Source organism: Arachis hypogaea, chromosome 16 (genome assembly GCF_003086295.3).
Source record: "Arachis hypogaea cultivar Tifrunner chromosome 16, arahy.Tifrunner.gnm2.J5K5, whole genome shotgun sequence".
In the NCBI taxonomy this organism is placed as follows: Eukaryota; Viridiplantae; Streptophyta; class Magnoliopsida; order Fabales; family Fabaceae; genus Arachis; species Arachis hypogaea.
In genome coordinates, this window is record NC_092051.1 from 137,244,494 (window position 1) to 137,266,518 (window position 22,025).

General features: G+C 34.0%; 1 protein-coding gene across 1 annotated transcript; it reads right to left on the bottom strand.

The window, feature by feature from the left end:
- Positions 1 to 15,843: 15,843 nt before the first annotated feature.
- Positions 15,844 to 20,016, bottom strand: LOC112755211 (cysteine-rich receptor-like protein kinase 46). Its single transcript, XM_025803153.3, has 8 exons — positions 19,428 to 20,016; positions 18,210 to 18,537; positions 18,002 to 18,127; positions 17,622 to 17,758; positions 17,347 to 17,557; positions 16,852 to 17,074; positions 16,391 to 16,544; positions 15,844 to 16,257 (listed from the first exon to the last, which is right to left on the bottom strand). The coding sequence occupies exons 1-8, from the start codon at positions 19,872 to 19,874 to the stop codon at positions 15,940 to 15,942; spliced, it is 1,944 nt and encodes a 647-aa protein (XP_025658938.1). The 5' UTR covers positions 19,875 to 20,016; the 3' UTR covers positions 15,844 to 15,939.
- Positions 20,017 to 22,025: the final 2,009 nt, after the last annotated feature.

Consider the following 22,025-nt stretch of genomic DNA (forward strand, 5'->3'; position numbering starts at 1 on the left):
AACCGCCGCAATCCGTTTTGCCGCGCCCTATCTTCCGGCGTTCCCAGGAACCGCCGTGAAATGTTTTGCGGCGGTTCAAAACCGCCACTAAACGGCTACAGGAACCGCCGCTAAATAGCGTTTTTGTTGTAGTGTGATCGAAGAATTATTATTATTATTATTATTATTATTATTATTATTATTATTATTATTATTATTATTATTATTATTATATAAAATTTGTTATATTTATTTTAAGATCTATATAAATTGTTTTATAATTAAGGGATAAGTACGATTTTGGTCCCTCACGTTGAGGGTCAGAATCGAAATCGTCCCTAGTGTATATTTTGATTTAAAATCATCCTTAACGTATTTTTTTGTATTAAAATCGTCCTTTTTAATAAAATTTTTAATTTTATTCCTAAACTACCTCTAATCCTTAGCGAGCCACCGCTCCCCCTCTCCCCTTTCTTCTTCCTCTTCTCTTATCTCTTCTTTGTCCCCTTGCCCCACTCTCCTCTCCTCTGCCACCGAACAGCCGCCGCACCTCTCAGTGACGGCGTTGCCACCCAACCTTCGCCACTGCGCCCTTACCGGCGTCCCAACCCGTCACCACCCCCTGTCCGAACCCTAACCCAGCCAACCACCTCCGCGACCCTCTACCCTCTTCACCCCCTCGCGTCTCCTTTCAGCGTCGAACCACCATCGCAAACCAACCTCCCCATGGCCGAACCACTGACCCGTAGCCTCCACCATCGACGAGCCATGGCGACCCAACCCAGCACCGCCGCGGCGTTCAGGCCCCTCCCCTTCGTGCGAAGCCCTTTCCCCTTCCCCTTGCTCCATCGCTCCTCCCATTGTCTTCGAAGGTTAGAACAGGGCAAAACCCCTGTTTCCATTTCACTGCGTCCTGACCGTTGCCACGTCGCCAACGCCACCACCAGGCTAGCTGAGTTGCTCCGCCCGTTCCTCACCACCACGTTTCCTTTTCCTTCACTGCTCCAATTTTCTGCTTCCCAGGTGATTAGAAAATCTGAGCTGGATAGTAGATTTAGGTTTTTTGTTTTGATTAATGCTGCTGTTTGAAAATGTTGCTGTTTCATTGATTTGTCCAGTGCTAAATTGGCTTGTCTGATTCTGCTGCACCCCTGTCTCTTGCTGCTGTGCTTTTGTTCATGGCGGTTTGGAGTGAACCAGCTGTTAAATATTGTTAATGGTTGCTTGTGCAGGGATGATTTTTGCTCAATGTATGAATTTAAGTTGTTATTGCTGCTGAGTTCTTGTTTCAATGTGACCTTCATTGTTGGATTCAGTTGGGTGTAATTGTTTGAATTCTTATTGCTTACTTGTAATTGGTTGTTGAATTCAACAAATAGAATACTGCCTGAATCCATCACTTTTGTTCATTGTGCTGTTTTGGTGCTGTGTTTTCCTTCTCCTTCCCTGCTCCAATTTTCTGCTTCCCAGGTCTCAATTTTTTTCTCTTTTGTTTATTATGTTTCTACTTCTCTATGTGGAGGTGGAGGTAGAGGGGACGGATGGGGGGTGGGGGGAAGGGGGGATACGGGGAGGGGGAGGGGACGGGTGGGGACGCGGGTTGGGGGGAAGGGGAGGGGGCGGCGGCGGCGTTGGTGGTGGTGGAGTGGCAATGGGTGTTGATGATGATGATGATGGTGATGATGATGTTGATAATGGTGGTGGAGTGGCAGTTGGTGGTGGTGGTGGTGAATGAAGTAATTATGTTGATAGTGGTAAGGGTATTTTTGTCCAAAAAAATTTAAAAGGACGATTTTAATACAAAAAAATACGTTAAGGATGATTTTAAATCAAAATATACACGAGGGACGATTTCGATTCTGACCCTCAACGTGAGGGACCAAAATCGTACTTATCCCTATAACTAACTATAAATTTTTTTTTATTATCATTTTGATTATATAAAAGGTAAAGTACTGTCTTGGTCTCCAACGTTAGAGATGAATCATATTATAGTTTTTAACATTTTAATCGTCTTATTTTGCCCCCAAAATGTTTAAAATTACATCAATATTATCTCACTGTCGAATCCCTAACTAACACTTAATGGAATTATTGTACTGATAATAATGTTTTTGTTAAAAGTTAAAACTATGTTTTCTCAAATCCCTTCTCCCACCTTCACAGCTTCTCCTTTTCAATAGGGGTGAGCACGGGTCGGATTGGTTTGGGTTTAGAGTGAAATTAGAATCGAACCAATTGAATTATAATTTGTTCGGTTTGGTTTGAATTTACATTTTTTTTATGTATGTATCTAAACCAAACCAAACCGATTAAAAACGGGTTGGTTTGGTTTGGTTCGGATAATTAGGTACCCGATGAAACAAAAATTCATAAAAAAAAAAACAAAATTTTTATCTTAAAAATTTTCAAGTACAATAAACTTCTAAAATTAATAGAAATAATTCAAACATGTTAAACACCAAATATATTAAAATCTAAACACATTAAATACAATGGGAGTGGCTGCACTTGGAGAAGAAGTGCTTCCAACAACAATATCACTTACAGGTAAGGTGAGGTTTGAGAAAGCTCTGCTAGAGTTTATTGCATACGGTGAACATGGGCACTGCCAAGAGCATGGCACATGTTCTGCATCAGGTACATTAGATCCAACTTTTTAAGAAAGTTCAAGGCTTCATACTTGCATAAACTTATAGTTAACATAGGTATTTAAATTTGCTATTATGGTTCTATTCTGAGTGATTTGTGGTGTCTGTTTATGATAACATGGTTTGTTTTATAGGCTATTCTCGGACGAAGTAGGAGTAGAACAAAAACTACCAAAGGCTTAAAGAGCGGGATAAGACATATACTTGATGGTGCGATGAGATCGGTGTTGAGAAATGGGCGTTGGCATTTGACGAGGGTCATCGTTGGGGTCAGATGACAACAAATTTGGTTGAGTACATAAATTTTGTCCTTAAGGGTACGTTCAACCTTCTTGTAACTGCCATCGTCAGATCTACTTTCTATTGGCTAAACAAATTGTTTACTCGAAAGAGTGTTGAGGCTCATGAGCACATATGCAACTGATTCACGTATTCTAATTTTGCCATTCAACGAGTTGAAGAAAGTTTTCGACGTGCAGGAAACATATGTTAACCTGTTTGACAGGCGCAATGAGATGTTTGAGATTCGTGAAATGCAAGACGATTCTATATACACTGTTAATCTTGCGCAACGATATTGCATTTGTGGTCATTTCCAAGTCGAGCGACTTCTATGTTGCCACGTTCTTGCATGTTGCGCCAACCAGCATCTTGATTGGCAAGTATATGTACATGACGTGTATAAGATGTCTGAAATTTGCAAACTCTATAGAGACGAGTTTGTACCGATGGGTGACCCATCTACGTGGCCTAGATACGAGTGAGCGAAAGTGATCACTAATTGGACATTAAGGCGCGCAACTAAAGGACGACCGAAGTCAACTCGCTATTTGAATGAGATAAATTCGTGGGATATGCGCGCTCCTCAGCAGTGTACTCTATGTGGACGAGAGGGATATAGCCGTAGTCGATTTCTTCAGTGTGCAAGTCTAAACTCTGCTAGAGTCCAATAGAGTTTAGGATAGCTAGTTTATTTTTCATCCTTTGATGTAACTTTTATCCGTACTTATTCATGTTAATTTTTTTTACGTATTTATGCATGTTAACTTTTTTATGAATTTAAGCATGGGCACTTTTATTTGTATGTTAATTTTTATCTATTTTTGTCCCTCCAGTTATGGTATTGTGTTTTGGTCAACCGCCTACAATGATTTTGTCTAATCTAAAATTTTCTTCTAATGATACATTTTAGGCTTCTATTGCTGCACCAAAGCACTCAACAGTGCAGAGTATCCCTTCAATTTACCTATTCGCAAAACGTGATGAAATTCAGTTGATGTTAGAGTATATCATTATAATTTTTTGGTGGATCAAATTTTTTAGATAATAAATTTTTGATAGCATGCAGAAACAAAATTAATAACACTTTAATAATAATAATAATAATAATAATAATAATAATAATAATAATAATAATAATACACAGCGCTACATACACATTGTTAATAATAATTATAATAATAATCATACTCAGAATAATATTACTACTACTAATATTAACAGTAACAATACAATAGAATTAATAATAATAATAATAATAATAATAATAATAATAATAATAATAGTTATTAGTACTACTAATATTAACAGCGATATTAATTGTAGTAATAATAATAATTAATAATAATAATAATAATAATAATAATAATAATACTAATACCAGTAATAATAATAATAATAATAATAATAATAATAATAATAATAATAATAATAATAAATAACTAATAATAAGGGGAGTGCTAAGTAAACAATGATCATCTTAAACAACATGAACAACTACCAATCAAATAAAAACCTACTACACCTTTAAATTAATCATCTAAATTTTAATATTAAAATAACTATCTGTACACCTAGTAAAATGAACATCTATATATCTATTGTTCACATTGTTTAGTATTTTCATTGTTTACTTATACTTTTTTTAATAATAATAATAACAATAATAATAATATAATAATAATAACAGTAATAATAACACAGTAATAACAATAACAATAACAATAATTATAATTAATAACAGTAATAATAACATTAATAAAAAATAATTTAATATACTAATAAAAAATTAAAAAATTAAAAAACTTACATATTTAAAATTATCTAGATATTTAATAATATGCTCTGCAATTAATGTAACATTACGAATCATTTTAACTAAATTAAAAAAAAATACTGAATGTAATTAAAGTTGATAAACATAATTCTTCAACTTCTCACTCACCAAGTTTCACTCTCTCTTTTGTTTAACTTCAAAACACAACTTCGACATAATATAAAGGTCAAGTCAAAGAGAAAAGGATTCGACCTAAGAACACGTGTCGTACATATATTTACTTATAGAATGGTGCACTTGCAAAACCCAGGTTACATCTTATTTTTCGCAACTGTCAAAAGGTTGCAACCAAGGTAGAGAAAATCGAGATTTTACGTAAAATTGGAAAAGTAAATCAAAAACGTAAAACGTAAAATCTTAATAAGATTTAAATCGTAAAATCGTCAGACTTAGTACAAATTTTGTAAAATCGATAAACTCATTTAAAATCGTAATATCGAAAGATTTTAAGAGTTAAATCGAGATTCTAGCTACTATGGTTGCAACTTACTTTTTCCTGATCAAATGGGCTATGTTTCGACCATGCAACCACCCACATGCCAAATGCAGCTTACGTTTTACCGTTGGTTTTTTTTTCTTTTTTTTTCCTTTTTTTAAAAAAAACATGCCAAGTGTAGGTTACATTTTGCAATTTTTTTCTCTCACAGTCAAACACAGATTGCATTTTGCAGGTTTATTTATTTGCAGATTCACATTTCTACATAACACATCATAATATAATATTATTGAATAACACCATTTTTTTCATTCTTAAATTAATTTCTGATATTATTAAAGATTTTTTATTTAAATTAAATAAATATAAAAATTATGAAAATACATAAAATATAGAGTAATTATCTAAATATACAATGTACCACATCTTGAATAGGAGAGAATTAAAAAATAAGCATATCTACCCGATATCAGTGTTATTAAAACCGGTCCAGTTCGATGTTTAGACCGCATGAAGTGAAAAACTGATCAAATTCGGTAAATACCAGCTTGACCGATCGGTTAGGATTTAAATTTTTTCAAAATGTTAAGATGGGATTTAAACTCCTCCCCTTTAGAAAAGTAAAGCCATCCATAGCCACCAGGCTGTGATATAGCCAAATGATTTTTATTAAGGTGTATGCATATTATAATATATATAAAAAAGTTTTATCAAATAATTTACTTTTATCTAATTTATTTTAAATTTAGTTATAAATTTTCTTATTCTTAAGTTAATTATATCTTTATCTAACAATAATTATAAACTCACTTATTTTTTTTCATAATTATATAATATCTATTAGTATTATTTTTCAATAAATACTTGTAGTATATAATAGTATAATAGATATAAACTAATTAATAAATTATTAAAATTTAAAAATAATAATTATTTTAATATAAAAACAAAATAAAAATATTTATAATAGATTAAAAATAACAAAATACTTATTGTTTCTGGTCTATATTATTTTAAAATAGCTTGATATTCTTAAAATATTAATAAAAATATGTATTTTAAATTTTTTACTATTTTTATTTTTTATTTACATATTACCGAGTCAACCGGTTCAACCCGTGACCCATCGGTTGAACCAATAATCCAGTAATCCAATAATCTGATCGATTCGATTACTGATTCGGTTCTAACAATTATGCCCGAGATACGCTCAAAAGCATAAAACTGGTCACAACACCCGAGACATGGTCATCAAAAGCATATATAAGGCCACAACAGCTAGATTCTCGTTCATTTGAATAGCTTTTAAAAATTTTGTAATTTTATAACACTTTAAGTTCGAGTTCCTAAAGTACATATGGCCTCCCAATAATATGTTCGCGACGGAGACTCAACCAATTGAATGCAACTTAGCACATAGCTGGAGTTTTGGATTTTGAGGTTAGTTTTTTTTTTCCCTCTTTTATTTTCAGTAAAAAATTTGCTTAGGTGTTTAGGTTTTATTAATTTAGTTAATGTGTTAGATATTTTGATTTTGTTAATTAAAAGTTCTATTAATGTAGGTAGGTATGATATGTTCTAATATTTTTATAATAAGTTTTAACTTGAGTTAAATAAATATAATAGTTAAACGTAAATTAATATATTAGTTAAATTAAATAGATATATGATGACAAGTCATCTTAGCCTATTTTAACTAGTCTTTTTCTTTTGTTTTCATTAGAATTATGCACTTTCTTGAGCTACAAGCAAGCCAATTAGGTAGATTTTCATGTTTCCTTTGATTGAATCAACCATGTATGAATTCATGCTATTTCATGAGGTTTTATACTATAATTGTCACATATTATGAAAGAATGAATATCTCATGATTTTAAGCATAGCTTTGATGTGTTTGGTTGATTAATGATAGGTGAAGAAAGCTTGGAGAAAGGTTGAAGCAAGAAGGAATGGCTAGGAGTAAAGAGAAGACAATGGAATAAGTGAAATTGAACCAGGAAGCAAAAAGCTGGACCTAAAGTTAGTCTCAAACTTTTGCACAAACTTTTGGGTGAAAAGTTAGCCCCAACGTTAGCCCCTAACTTTTGGGCTAACGTTGGAACTTGAAAATCACTCCCTGGGTACCAAAAGTTTGCGCCAACGTTAGCCCCTAACTTGGAGGCTAACGTTGGCATGATGAAAATCACCCCTGGGCACCAAAAGTTTGCGCCAACGTTAGCCCCTAACTTGGAGGCTAACGTTGGCACATGAAAACTATAAGGGGAGGAGCAAAAGTTTGCGCCAACGTTAGCCCCTAACTTGGTGGCTAACGTTGGCGCCACAAGTGCACAAGGTAAGGCCAACGTTAGGGCCAAAGTTAGACCCCTAACTTTGGCACCAACGTTGGTATTAGATGGATATAGCTGCTGATATGAAAAGTTTGGGCAAAAGTTAGCCCCCTAACTTTTGCTCAAACTTTTGGTCCAACTTTTGCAAAACTCAAGCCCGGTTCAATTGGTTCGTTTTGGTTCCTCTTCAAACTCCATGAGCAATCAACCAAGGCCTCTTTCAACCCAATTCCACCAAGAGCAAAGGCCCAACTCAAGGCTTGAAGATCATTGGAAGAAAGTGTATAAATAGGATAGAATTCAAGTTCTTCGAGAGAGCTTTCCCTTGGAATTTTCATAATAGTTTTCGGAGAGCTTTGGATATTGAGTGATCTTTAATTTCTTAGTTTGGAGGAAGGAGAATTCCACTCTCTTCCTCTTCATTTTATTGCTTTCAATTTCAATTGCAATTGTCTTGGATCTTGGGTTGGAGAATTGAAGGAATTCTATTTCAATCTCATCCTTGGATCTTTCTGTTTATTTACTGCTTAATTGAAATTCAGTTTCAGTTAATTGCTCTTCATCCACTTTCTTTGCAATTTACAATTCCCTTGCAATTGTTCTTGTTGGATCTAGGAAGGCATTGAGATCTAGACTTGGTTTTCTAGTCTCTGGGCCCTGAGATCTGAATTCCTAATTTACATTTTGTTTCTTGCTTTTAATGTTCATTTACTTTTCTGCTTCAAGATCCGATTCAACCCAAACCTTCTTTCACTCTTTTGTTTGATGCAAATTTACTTTTCCTTGTTTAATTTCTGCAAATCCAAGTCCCAATCCCCTTTACAATTCAAGTCATTTACATTTCTTGCACTTTAAGATTCCGCAATTTACATTTTTTGCATTCTAAGTTTCTGCCATTTAATTTCTTGTTCTTTAAGATTCAGCAATTTAATTTCCTGCTCTCTTTAATTCCATGCAATTTAATTTCTGCAAATCACAAAACACTCAACCAAATCTTGATTCGCTTGACTAAATCAACCACTAAACTAAAATTGCTCAATCCTTCAATCCCTGTGGGATCGACCTCACTCCCGTGAGTTTTTATTACTTGATGCGACCCGGTACACTTGCCGGTTAGATTTGTGTGTTTTAGGAGAAATTTATTTTTCCACCAAAATACTCATCAAGTTTTTGGCGCCGTTGCCGGGGATTGATTAGATTGACAATGATTAAGTGAGGTGGTGATCTAGATCAAGCATTTTCTCTTTATTTTTCTCTAATTTCGACTAACCCACTAACTGTTTGAATTTTTGCCTGAGATGACTGAAACTTCGCTTTAGCAACAAAGTGAAGTTTTCCGGGAAATTTCTGGCTCTATGCAATGCTCTTGCTTACACAAGAGAAGCAATTTCTGCCACTAATCTCCCAAGTCCATCAACTGTTTGATACTTTGTGCCAGCTAACCTTCTAAATCACATTCTGAGCTTGAAAATATTCAATCATCACTTGAATTTTTGTGACTGTGCAGATCATGGAGGGGAACTCAACAAATTCTAGCAATCATGAGAGTAATATCCCCACCTTGGATGATAATGCAACCCATAGTTCGAAGCAACTATCCATAGCCATGAATGATGTTGCCCAATGGTTTGAAGTTTTTCCACAAGGAAGCATTATCGGATGGGAAGAACTGATGAATGGGCTCCTAGTCAAATTGAACCCATCACAAAGAATTGTTAAGCCAGAGGCAGAAGTGCATCCATTCACACAAGAGAAAGAAATTGAAGGTGCTCGTGAAGTAATAAGCCAAAACAAGCAGATACATCAGCAGACTCTACAACAACTGGACATGATGGCTAGGAAAATCACTGAGTTGAGACATGCTGTAATACATACATACAACCTGACTCAAAGCTCATATGGGAGTAATCAAGCTGAACACAGTTTTGGGGTCATTAAACATGAGCAACAGAATTATGAGCAACTACAATCTCCAAGCAATCACTCTAGCATGATCCAACACAGGCCTCAGAATGATGTGTACAATCCACCTTGGAGGACTCATTCTAATGGGAGGGGGGTTGAGAACCAAAACCAAAAACCAAGGGACTTCAACTGCAACAACCCCAGCTTCAAAAACCAACTTAAAACACACCCCCACAACAACAATCACACACACTTCCAACCCCGTCCTACCTCACCATTCACTCAAAATGACCTTCATCAACCACCACAATTGACACAGCCACAACCACTTCCAACCTTTCAAAGAATCTATATTCTAGAAATGCTGATGGAGAGGTCCATAAAAATTCAAGAAATGATGGTAATAGAGCGGGAAGAAATAAAGAAACATCAAGAGATGATAAGCAAGAACCAGGAGGCTTCACTCAGAAGACTTGAAAGGCAGATGGAACAACTGGTTCAAAACCTTGCTGAATTGAGTGAGAAGGAGGGGACTCTGAACCCAAAGAGCCATGAAAAGGGTGCTGTGTTGAAAGAGAAGGGAGTCATGGAGGAAAGTAAGAGGGCTATGGAAAGAGAAACAGAGGGAAGGAAGCCCATAGCAAGAGGAGGAAACCTCAGGCAACAGAAGCCTCAACTTCCATGAGCACAGAGTGAAGGATGTCAAGCTAGTGACAATAAAAGAGCGCTTGTTGGGAGGCAACCCAACCGGAAGTAACTATCTTTTCATATCTATTTCAATAAAAAGGTTAAGTAGTTTTATCTATAATGCAAGAAGCTAAGTTTGGTGTTGAACACCAAAACAATCTAAAGGAGAATGCAGGATTCTAAGTTTGGTGTTTCACCAAAATCCCATTATAAAACACATTCTCACTCTCTGCATAATGATGACTTCAAGCATGTTAGATGAACTAGTTAACTATTCTGCTGTTTCCTAGTTTTCAGTTTTATTGCTTTTGAAAAAGAAGAAGAAAAAGAAAAAGAAATTATCACACATGGTTAACCATTGGCAAGGTACTAAGTTTGGTGTTCCCACACCAAAGTAAGTTCAAAAAGCCCGCAAATAAATCATGAAAATTAACCATTGTTTCCAAGTGCTTGGGGAACAAGCAACTTTCAATATCATTGCAGAATGTCATACAAGCTTTTGGAGGTTTGAACATCATCAAAAAGGAGAAAGATGAACATGAAGGTCAGCAACAATGATGATGAGAAAAAGGAAAGCAATTGAACTCCAACAGGTTGTATTGTTAAGTGATTATTCTACATCAAATATTGCTGTGATTGAAAGTTGGATTGTATCCTTAATTGCCCTGCCTGTCCGCATAGTATAGTTTTCCTTCTATATACCCCTGCATGCCTGCATAGCATAGTTTTTTTCTTATAATTCAATAAGCAAGATGTCTGATCAATCACAACATTCTTATCTTCAAAACTTGTTTGCACTCAATTTTCAAGAAATGCATCACATGAAAGTTCTTTGAGAAGAAGGATTGAGGAATAAATCAAATTTGAGGCAAGCAAAAGATTAGGAGAAGTGGCGGTTCTAGTTGTATGATTATGTATTGAGGTTGCATGCTTGTGAAAACTTGCATGGGAGCTCATAGGCAGGACATGAAGTCCAAAGAAGTATTGTGGAGATTCTCAAAAATCTATTGATCCAAGAAGCAGCAAACAAAACAAAAGAAAGAAAAGAAAATACAAAAACAAAAAGATTATGGCCCAAGGCTCTGAGCATCAATTACTAGGCAAAAAAAGAAAAAAAGAAACAAAACTCAAAGAGTTGTTAGCCTAGTAAATGCTTGTGGTTGAGTTGTGTCAAAGAAAGAGGCTTGAGTAAGTAAATCCTTAGGGGTGCTTTAACACCTAATACCTTAAAACCAACTGGTTTAGGAGTATTGATTGAAAGTTTATCTAAAGAGCCGCTTTGAGACATGATACTTAGAGTCGAGGCCAAAGCACAGAAACTATAAGCTGCTTCAAGGTGATTACATATATAGAGATCTCCATGACACCATTTGGATGAAAATCCTAAGACCTAAGACTCCCAATATGTGAGGACTAGTAAGCACTGAAGCCCTTGCAAGAGCACATGATTTAGAGTTCACCCCACTGTACCTGATCACTTCACTCACTGGACTTTACAAGTTATTCTTCAATCCATCTTAATTGAAAGAACCTTGGAGCATAAATTTATTTCTTGCTTGAGGACAAGCAAGCTTTAAGTTTGGTGTTGTGATGACAAGTCATCTTAGCCTATTTTAACTAGTCTTTTTCTTTTGTTTTCATTAGAATTATGCACTTTCTTGAGCTACAAGCAAGCCAATTAGGTAGATTTTCATGTTTCCTTTGATTGAATCAACCATGTATGAATTCATGCTATTTCATGAGGTTTTATACTATAATTGTCACATATTATGAAAGAATGAATATCTCATGATTTTAAGCATAGCTTTGATGTGTTTGGTTGATTAATGATAGGTGAAGAAAGCTTGGAGAAAGGTTGAAGCAAGAAGGAATGGCTAGGAGTAAAGAGAAGACAATGGAATAAGTGAAATTGAACCAGGAAGCAAAAAGCTGGACCTAAAGTTAGCCTCAAACTTTTGCACAAACTTTTGGGTGAAAAGTTAGCCCCAACGTTAGCCCCTAACTTTTGGGCTAACGTTGGAACTTGAAAATCACTCCCTGGGTACCAAAAGTTTGCGCCAACGTTAGCCCCTAACTTGGAGGCTAACGTTGGCATGATGAAAATCACCCCTGGGCACCAAAAGTTTGCGCCAACGTTAGCCCCTAACTTGGAGGCTAACGTTGGCACATGAAAACTATAAGGGGAGGAGCAAAAGTTTGCGCCAACGTTAGCCCCTAACTTGGTGGCTAACGTTGGCGCCACAAGTGCACAAGGTAAGGCCAACGTTAGTGCCAAAGTTAGACCCCTAACTTTGGCACCAACGTTGGTATCAGATGGATATAGCTGCTGATATGAAAAGTTTGGGCAAAAGTTAGCCCCCTAACTTTTGCTCAAACTTTTGGTCCAACTTTTGCAAAACTCAAACCCGGTTCAATTGGTTCGTTTTGGTTCCTCTTCAAACTCCATGAGCAATCAACCAAGGCCTCTTTTAACCCAATTCCACCAAGAGCAAAGGCCCAACTCAAGGCTTGAAGATCATTGGAAGAAAGTGTATAAATAGGATAGAATTCAAGTTCTTCGAGAGAGCTTTCCCTTGGAATTTTCATAATAGTTTTCGGAGAGTTTTGGATATTGAGTGATCTTTAATTTCTTAGTTTGGAGGAAGGAGAATTCCACTCTCTTCCTCTTCATTTTATTGCTTTCAATTTCAATTGCAATTGTCTTGGATCTTGGGTTGGAGAATTGAAGGAATTCTATTTCAATCTCATCCTTAGATCTTTCTGTTTATTTACTGCTTAATTGAAATTCAGTTTCAGTTAATTGCTCTTCATCCACTTTCTTTGCAATTTACAATTCCCTTGCAATTGTTCTTGTTGGATCTAGGAAGGCATTGAGATCTAGACTTGGTTTTCTAGTCTCTGGGCCCTGAGATCTGAATTCCTAATTTACATTTTGTTTCTTGCTTTTAATGTTCATTTACTTTTCTGCTTCAAGATCCGATTCAACCCAAACCTTCTTTCACTCTTTTGTTTGATGCAAATTTACTTTTCCTTGTTTAATTTCTGCAAATCCAAGTCCCAATCCCCTTTACAATTCAAGTCATTTACATTTCTTGCACTTTAAGATTCCGTAATTTACATTTCTTGCATTCTAAGTTTCTGCTATTTAATTTCTTGTTCTTTAAGATTCAGCAATTTAATTTCCTGCTCTCTTTAATTCCATGCAATTTAATTTCTGCAAATCATAAAACACTCAACCAAATCTTGATTCACTTGACTAAATCAACCACTAAACTAAAATTGCTCAATCCTTCAATCCCTGTGGGATCGACCTCACTCCCGTGAGTTTTTATTACTTGATGCGACCCGGTACACTTGCCGGTTAGATTTGTGTGTTTTGGGAGAAATTTATTTTTCCACCAAAATACTCATCAATATATTATTTAAATAAAATATTTGTTAGATTATATTTTTTTGTTAAAATTTATCGTCGGATTGAAGTCATCTAAAATATTATTAGTTAGATTAGAATAGTGCAACATGAATGATTTATTTTTTAAATCATATTTCATATTTTTTTTTATTTAATATTGTGAATAGAGGAGTGCTAGGGGCCAGCAACTTTTATGTTTTGTAACCATCAATTGGCCATCAATAGTATTTTTAATGGTGGGAGATTACATTCAATGGTGAGAGATCACTCACTTTTCTTTTGATGGTTAAGTGCTGGCTACAAAACACAAAAATTGCTGACCCCTAGACTTTTCCTTGTGGATATTAGCAATGAATATTAATGTTGTATAGAATATAATATTTTATTTTCAAAGTGTGATAATAACTTGAAACTTCTGACAATTGAGAAATGTGCAAAGGGAGAAGCAGGAGAAATAGAACACCGTCGCCAGTGAGAATCTCCAGCACATACTTATCACAGAAAGAAGTCTCGTTCGACGACCTGGATTCGGTAACATAATTTGAATCGTCCTCGCTGTCGTCTTTTTCGATACTATCATGAGACTGGGCGAAGTGGATCGGTCTTATATCTAACAAGACTACTTGAGGACTCGAAGAAAACGGCCCACCACCAACAACTGTTACGAACCACATCATACCACTCCATCACAAGTTGTGGCATTAGCTTTGCATGTACGTCGAACATTACTCTCACATGTTGATCCCTTTCAATGCAGAATAACCTATTGGTAAATCTACCGCTTGAAAGTGCGTACAGAAATCTATGTGAAACTCGCCCAACTTACTTGCTACCTATTTTTCTATGTTGCTCAGTATGACCGTCTTTAGTGCATGTAGGGTATCAACACAGTTAATGTGCAATATCACAATTGAATTATATTCAAAAATCACTCTTTCATCACAGTTTTTTACTATCTCATTAAGATAAATTACAATATAAAAATTGATTATTCTTCATGAGAACAAAGCTGAAGGATAAATAAAAAGAAAAGAGAGAAAAGAATAAATTGTGAATTGTGAGGGTACGGTTGAAAATGAGAGAATATATATAGAATTTTTTTTTAAAATATCTAAGGTACAGAAATACCTACACCATAATATACATATTTCAGCTATTTTGTCTCATATATATCTCTAACCATATCTCGAATACTGTGAGCTATTTTATATTTTTGAGTGTACCTCAGATACTGAGACCTTAATCAGCGTTTAAACGCATTTTAGGTGTTCATTATCCATTTTTTTTCTCGTAACACATATTCTGAGTATACCTAAAATATGTTAGCTGTCGTTGCGCCACAGAATGAAGTCTGAGTATTACTTGAGATATGCTTATTTGATGTATTCTCGTAATTTCTATATTTATTTAATTTAATAAAACAATCCACATTATTGAACAATGATTATAATTATTAATTTATTATTGTTTCCATTTTCTACCCAAACAAACCCCGAACAAATCATTATTTGCTTGAACGAATACCACTTCTCAATTAAACTAAATACAAACTTGGTAGTTGTTGGTAGTTCCGGTAGAAGTTTTGAGAAACACGCCATGTAACTAAGTGGGACCAAATTGAATTTGACAAAGTTGACAATGATATATATCCAAGCTTACTCCGCGTGTACGACTGGCTGGACTTTGGATGGGACCTTAAAAGATAGTTAGATAAACAACCAACCATGTGTCATGTGTGCACCGCAGTCATTGACAACCGGGACGTAGCCATTTCCCACTTGGACAGTTGAATTGTTTCAATTTCTTCATTCATTGACAACTATAATTTTCATTATTTTTTGGGTGAAAGTTCAGGTAGAGTTGTCTTTACATAATTGAAAATTGTAAAATAATAATTTAATTAAATTTATCAAATTATTTAACGATATTTTACTATCAACTTTGTATAGAGACAACTTTCTTGAAGTGATTCTCTTTGCAGGTATTTGAGGTGAAGACTTATGAGGTGTGAAGCTCTTCTGAAGTTCATCAACCTGAGATTTAGATGGAGCTAAGATATTTATACACCAAAATAGTAGCAGCTATTAATCCAATCCAATCTAAATACGAAGTTATAAGGATTTGAGTAATAGAGTTAAGACTACACTAAAATTATTCAAGGATACAAAAATGTATATCGACACAACATATATAGAAGAATTTGAAACTTTACGAATCAATTCATATTTTAGTTGGCATTTTTAAGCAGTATCACTTATATGTTTCCTCAATGTCATTTGGCCATGTGGTCGTTCAATTCTTTAACCTCAACTTATAAAGAAAAGAAAAATAATAAATAAAAGCTTCCTGTCCAACTATATATGTATTAGAGATAGAATAATCAAACAAAATAGAAAAAGCCTAAGATAATTAAAAAATGAGAATTATTACACACTTCTTTCTCCAAAATTTAAAGGCACTGTCAATTCTGAATTATCTAAACCTTTCGATTCCCAACTAGATTCTATTTCTTGTGGAAATTCGAAAGAATCAACAGTGAATGGAGGTTTGGAAGGTAATGGCATTACAACATCCTTCTGTCTAAGCATTGCTACCACCTCTGTCATGCTGGGACGCAGGTACGGCAACTCTTGTGTGCACAAAAGTCCCACATGTATAACTCTTGTAATTTCTTCAAGATCTTGATTTTCCATGCTTTCATCAATAATTTTTGACGTGGTGTTTGATTTGAAATGCTTCCATGCCTACAAATATTAGGGGAAAAACAAAAGAAATGGAACTTAAGTATAAGGTAGTCAGAAGTTTTGTTAGAATGAGACCAAATTTTCCTGTCATCTAAGCACCACCATGATTTCTGATATTGGTAAGAATATTTACATGGGAAACAAGAGTCTCAAATGTTTCTTCAGTAGACTCAAATTTTGCATTTTCCACTCCACTGATAATTTCAAGCACTAATATTCCAAAGCTGTAAACGTCTACTTTTTCTGTTATGGAACAACCAGCAAGGTATTCTGGTGCCATATACCCCCTATTATGACATGCGAAAGATATAGTTAAAACATAAAAATTATATCATATATACCTTTTAAAAGGGATCAATCAAGAAAAAAAAAAGAAACGATTCTTCAAAATAGAAAATAAAGGTAGAAAATGGCTTGGATTCGCTTAAGCAGGTCTCGAGTTCGAGGCCTAGTGTATGCAGCTATACCTGCTGGGAGACTCACCTACCACAGCCAAGTGTGTGGCTCGAGTCGGGTCCGGATTAGTCGGGACAAAGCTCTGGATACCGGACGGGCAACCAAAAAAGAAAAGGTAGCAAGACATGATGTACTCACAATGTGCCTACAATAGATGTACAGTCATAGGACTTCAACTTTGCTAAGCCAAAATCAGAGATCTTTGGTCTATATTTCAAGTCTAATAAAATGTTTCCGGCTTTGATGTCTCTGTGAATTATTGGCCCTTCAGAATTGTTATGCAGATGTTCCAATCCATCAGCTACCCCAAGGATTATACCATGCCTCTTTGGCCAATCCAACTGTTTCTTCTTCTCCGGGTCTTCCTTCCACGAGTAATAAAGAAATTAATAACCATATAGAACACAAAATAAAAAGTTAGTTAACAGTCACACAATAAAGGATGACATTTTCTATAAGTATGATTGTTATATTGAAGACACAATTTGTTATAATTGTGAACAATTAAACTTGTAAAGAGGAGAACTTTAGAAAAGACAAAATTGAATATAGGTATACCACCAAAAGAAAATAAATCCATTTCATGGTCAAATTGACCTTACAATATTTGGAATCTATATATAGCTAACTTACCAAACAAGATGCAGTTAAGGCTTTTGTTTGCAAGGAATTCAAAAACCAGATAGCTTTCTGTGGAGGTGAAGCAGCAGCCAAGGAAACGAACTAGATTCTTGTGTTGAGCTTTGCCATATACATCAATTTCATTGTAAACTTCTTGTTTTCCCTGCTTTCCACTCAAAAAGAAACGCTTTATCGCTATTTCTCTTCCATCTTGTAAGGTTCCCTATCAAAACGCATCGCAAATCATCATGTAGAAAAAGTAGAGGAATATATATACACATACACACCTTGTAAACTTCACCATATCCCCCTTCACCAAGTTTATGGAATTCATTGAAAACATTGGTTGCTCTCTCTAACGTCGAGTACTCGAACTGCATGAACCATGAGCTTAATTTTACTCTACCTGGGGTCATCTCTAGTCCTTAAAGTGACATTGAAATCACAGGAAAAGCTGTATTAGAAGCATATTATTATCTGTTAGAAAGAAAAAACAACTTATTAAGGGGGCGTTGGAGTAGTCGGATTTTACTAACCTACTTAAGGGGGCGTTGTTATAAGAAAATACATCTAAATTACTAATAATCTTCAACTAAATTACCAAGGAGGTGATTGGTGTAATTTGCCCAGTAAATGAAGGAAAATTATTCTTACTATTGAGGATTACCTGTTCGTAAAATTGGAATACCCCACAGTTTGTCAACATTTTTAGTCCCATAGTGTGCAACTATAATAAGCACTGAACAAACAGCAATTGCAGCAAGAATAATTGCTGTGCTTTTCATCAAAATATCTGGAGGGAGGTGAATAAGCAACTAAATTATTATGCATATCATAAGGAGAACAACATCAACTGAAAGAGATTTTTAACTAACCGCTTTCTTTGTTTTTCAAATCAATAATAATGAAGTCATAATCAGCATAACGCAAAATGCATCCAGTATTGATAGCATGGACCTGCGTTGATGGCAAACATGATATGGCGGTGCTAGCAGCATTTGAGAGGCAAGCAGAACACATATCCTGGCTCAATGTTTTCCAACAAGTAGCCGCACCATAGATGACGAGATTAGAACCATCACGTCGTCCTTCTATAGCTGTGTAGCCTCCCTTTTTGGGTGCCTCGAATGACATTTTATTTATTACATTTACTGCCAAACCAACAAATCCTTTTTCATCTTTTGCTTTCGCATCACTACATCCCTGTTTCCATTCATTCCCCAAGACAAATTAAATGTGTTCTAAATGAAAGAAAAATCATTTGAACATTACTTCAAGCTAAAAGTTATTGCACATCAGAGTAGCTAGTCAGAACTCATCACAAATTTAGACAATGTTATGGTGAAATTGAGCATTGCAAATAGTCCTTACTTATATAATCACCTAGTTATGACAATGTTCAGTTAAGGGATCAGAGACCAAATCTACAAATTGTTTCATGCAATTGTTAAAAACTTAAAATAACAAAAGTTTACATTAATATCCATATCAATTAAATAGGTTTATCATGGATCCAATGAAAGAACAAAAGTCGAAAAACAAAACATTATTTGTCACACGAAACAATTTATAAACACAAGTAACATTTTGGGTGCAATTCTTATGAGCTTAGGATCACAATAATGCTAACAAATAATGCTATGTGTATATCAAAAATCAGCTACCAAATCATTCACTATGTATTTGTGTATGAATTAATTATACTAGATGTTATACCAAAATAAGCTATCAGTATAAAATACACATTAAAATACAAAACACATTATAAATAAGTTAAACTACACATATATTTATACACAAATATATGATGCCTAATTTTGATATACAAACAGTATTTTTTATGTATGAATACATGTGTTTATACCGGTAAGATGATTTTTAGTGTACACCTAACCTGACTATAACATCACATGCATTGTTACTTAAACAAACCCATCATTAAGCCTGAATTTAATGTCAAATCACAACTCCCTTAAAATCTCGAGTATTTATATTTCTAAATCTTCATATTGCGAGGGAAATAATCATCATTAGCAAGAAGAAAACACAATTAATTAAAAGGATAAGCAAGTAAAGAAAGAGGAAGAAAGTACCCTCAAATAATAAGGGGTAACGCTCTCTTGAAAAAAACTATAATTATCATAGCGCATAAAACACCCATCACTTGAAAAGGTTCGGGCACCCTTGGCAGGCATGCAACTGGAAAAAACGCTTTGAAGGGATTTGAAGCAGTGCACGCATTCAGAAGCAGAAAGATCAAACCTACATTGTGAGAACACGTATATGCGATATGGTGGGTCACCAACTTCCCTAACCGAAAACTTGGATCGACCCATGTCATTTTTCATCTCATTCACCATATTCCAGTAATTCTCTTGATATTTCAAAAATAAATATTGGTCTGTCATGTTGGTGTAGCTGCATAAGCGATGTATGATGTCACCCTTGAGGGACCTATCATATTCGCAATGGATTCCACATAGCGATGAAAGAATAGTAAGGATTGTTGTTGTTATTAATGGCAGAAACTTGTTGGCCATGCATCCATGACGATGACAAGGAGGAACCAGAACGATAGAACGCTGATTCTGAATTTGCAAATGCTGGTGATGATTCTCTTTTCATTCTATTCCCGTTCGCTTCTCCTTGTTTTAATGAATATCGAATTTTCTAGTTTTCCATCTTGATATTTCTGTTATAGATATGGATGTCATACGATTAACAATGTTCTATGGGTGGCAAAGTGGGCCGGTTCTTCCCAACTCGCGCGTCTCGCTTAGGTCCGCGTCACAAATGAGAGAGAACCGGCCCGCTCTGTAAACTAAAATGGATTTAAAATATTAGTTCGTTCTGTTTCATGGCATATTGGTATTTTGGCGGGTTAGTTTGCTTGATTTTTTTTTTAATAAAATTTATTAAAATTAATAAAAAATAATAATTAAAAAATTAAATATAAATAAAAATAGTTAAATTATAATATATTTTTTTTAATTTTTAACTTTAATAAAATTATTTAAAATAATATTTGTCAATAGAACTATTATTATTTTTAAAAAATAAGTCACATAATTTAAATATATATATAAAATTATAAACTTAAATAAATAAAATTAATAACTAAAAGAAGAATAAAAATAAAAAATAAAAAATATTTAAAAATTATATAATTATTAATTTTATAGTAATAATGATTCTTTTATTTAATAAAAAAATAAAATAAAATAAAAATTTTTAGCTTGGCGGGCCCGACCACCAAAACCCGTAAATTTAGTGGTGCAGATTTAACAAATTTTTTTATTTGACGGATTTCAAATTCTAGCTCGATCTGTCTTTTTTTAGTGAATTTAGTGAATCGGTCCGACGAGTTCGACCTGTTTTACCATAATACTATAACGTTGTCTATATCGATCACATACCTCAACCATTATAACAATTTTTCTAAACAATCATGCTGAAAATATCAACCATAGAAATATACATTGAAATAAAAAAAAAAAGCATTTAATGATTATTCAATCTAGAATTAGATCTGTGAAAAAAAACCAATGTTATAAATTTTTTTGTATATATTCTTTGGCTGTTTCTTTCAAAGTTAAGAAATATATTCTGAGGACAAATATTCCGAAGAATATTATACAAGAGTATTATTAAGAAAAATGAAAAGATTTTGTCTGTTATTAAGTGTCACAAGTGTACGATGGTTTTTTAGATTACCACTTTCACTAGTTTGATCTTTTATATCTCAATTGCATTATAATAGTCTTCAAAATTAAGTTGAGTATTATAGTAATTCCTTGTCATGATTTAATTTAGTCATGACTAGCATTTAAGAAAAAATTTTCAGCAAATCTAAGAATTGGATTTTATAGCAAACAAACAAATAGAATTCTCAATAACACTAGAAGACAACTTATGCTTAGTCATTATATTTAATATATACTCAACATATTTATAGAAAATTCTACTTTAATATTTATAGCAAAGTATATTCTGTTAATTCTATTTACTAAAATATTTATAAAGCAACCTTTTTAAGTTACTAAGAATGAATTTTGTCTGTCACTTGGAGCAGTTTAATAAGTTAAAGAGTTTTAAAGTTATTTACACAAAATATCAAGTTCTTAAAAAGTAAAAGACTCATCAACACAAACAAAATTAGAACGGAATTGATGAAGTTAGATTAGGATCAAGACTCATATCTAAAAAAAAACAAATAACAACAAAGTAGTTTTACAACTTAGTGACAAACAGAGCATTCATAGCCCCACAAGAGATAATTGTATAAATAATAACTTTTAGTTAAAATAAATTCACTTTAATAATAGTGACAAAAAAATATACGCAAACACAATGATAATTAATTATAAACATCAAACGTTCAAACTTTTTTATTTTATATAAATATAAGTGGAAGGTTATCTAATCCAAAAAAGTCAAAATAACAGACAGAAATTACATTTAAGTTATTTTTCTTTGTGTGAATTCTGAAATAGATATGTTCCACTGATTTTGTGGACATAAAATAGACACGTACTATTTTTCATTTTATATGGACCTGAAAATTCAATTATATACGGACAAGATACACCAAGTCTAGCGTTTACTATCTCTAGCTGCAGTTTTTGTCATAAAACTTTCCAAAATATTTTGACATACAAACTATGATCAAGCTAGAAGTTGTTAAACAAATC

Coding starts and splice junctions, on each gene's coding strand:
- LOC112755211 (XM_025803153.3), bottom strand. CDS start 19,874: ATGGCCAACAAGTTTCTGCCATTAATAACAACAACAATCCTTACTATT. Junction 18,538..19,427: donor TTACCCCTTATTATTTGAGG/GTACTTTCTTCC, acceptor GAATGGAAACAG/GGATGTAGTGATGCGAAAGC. Junction 18,128..18,209: donor TTTGAAAAACAAAGAAAGCG/GTTAGTTAAAAA, acceptor ACCTCCCTCCAG/ATATTTTGATGAAAAGCACA.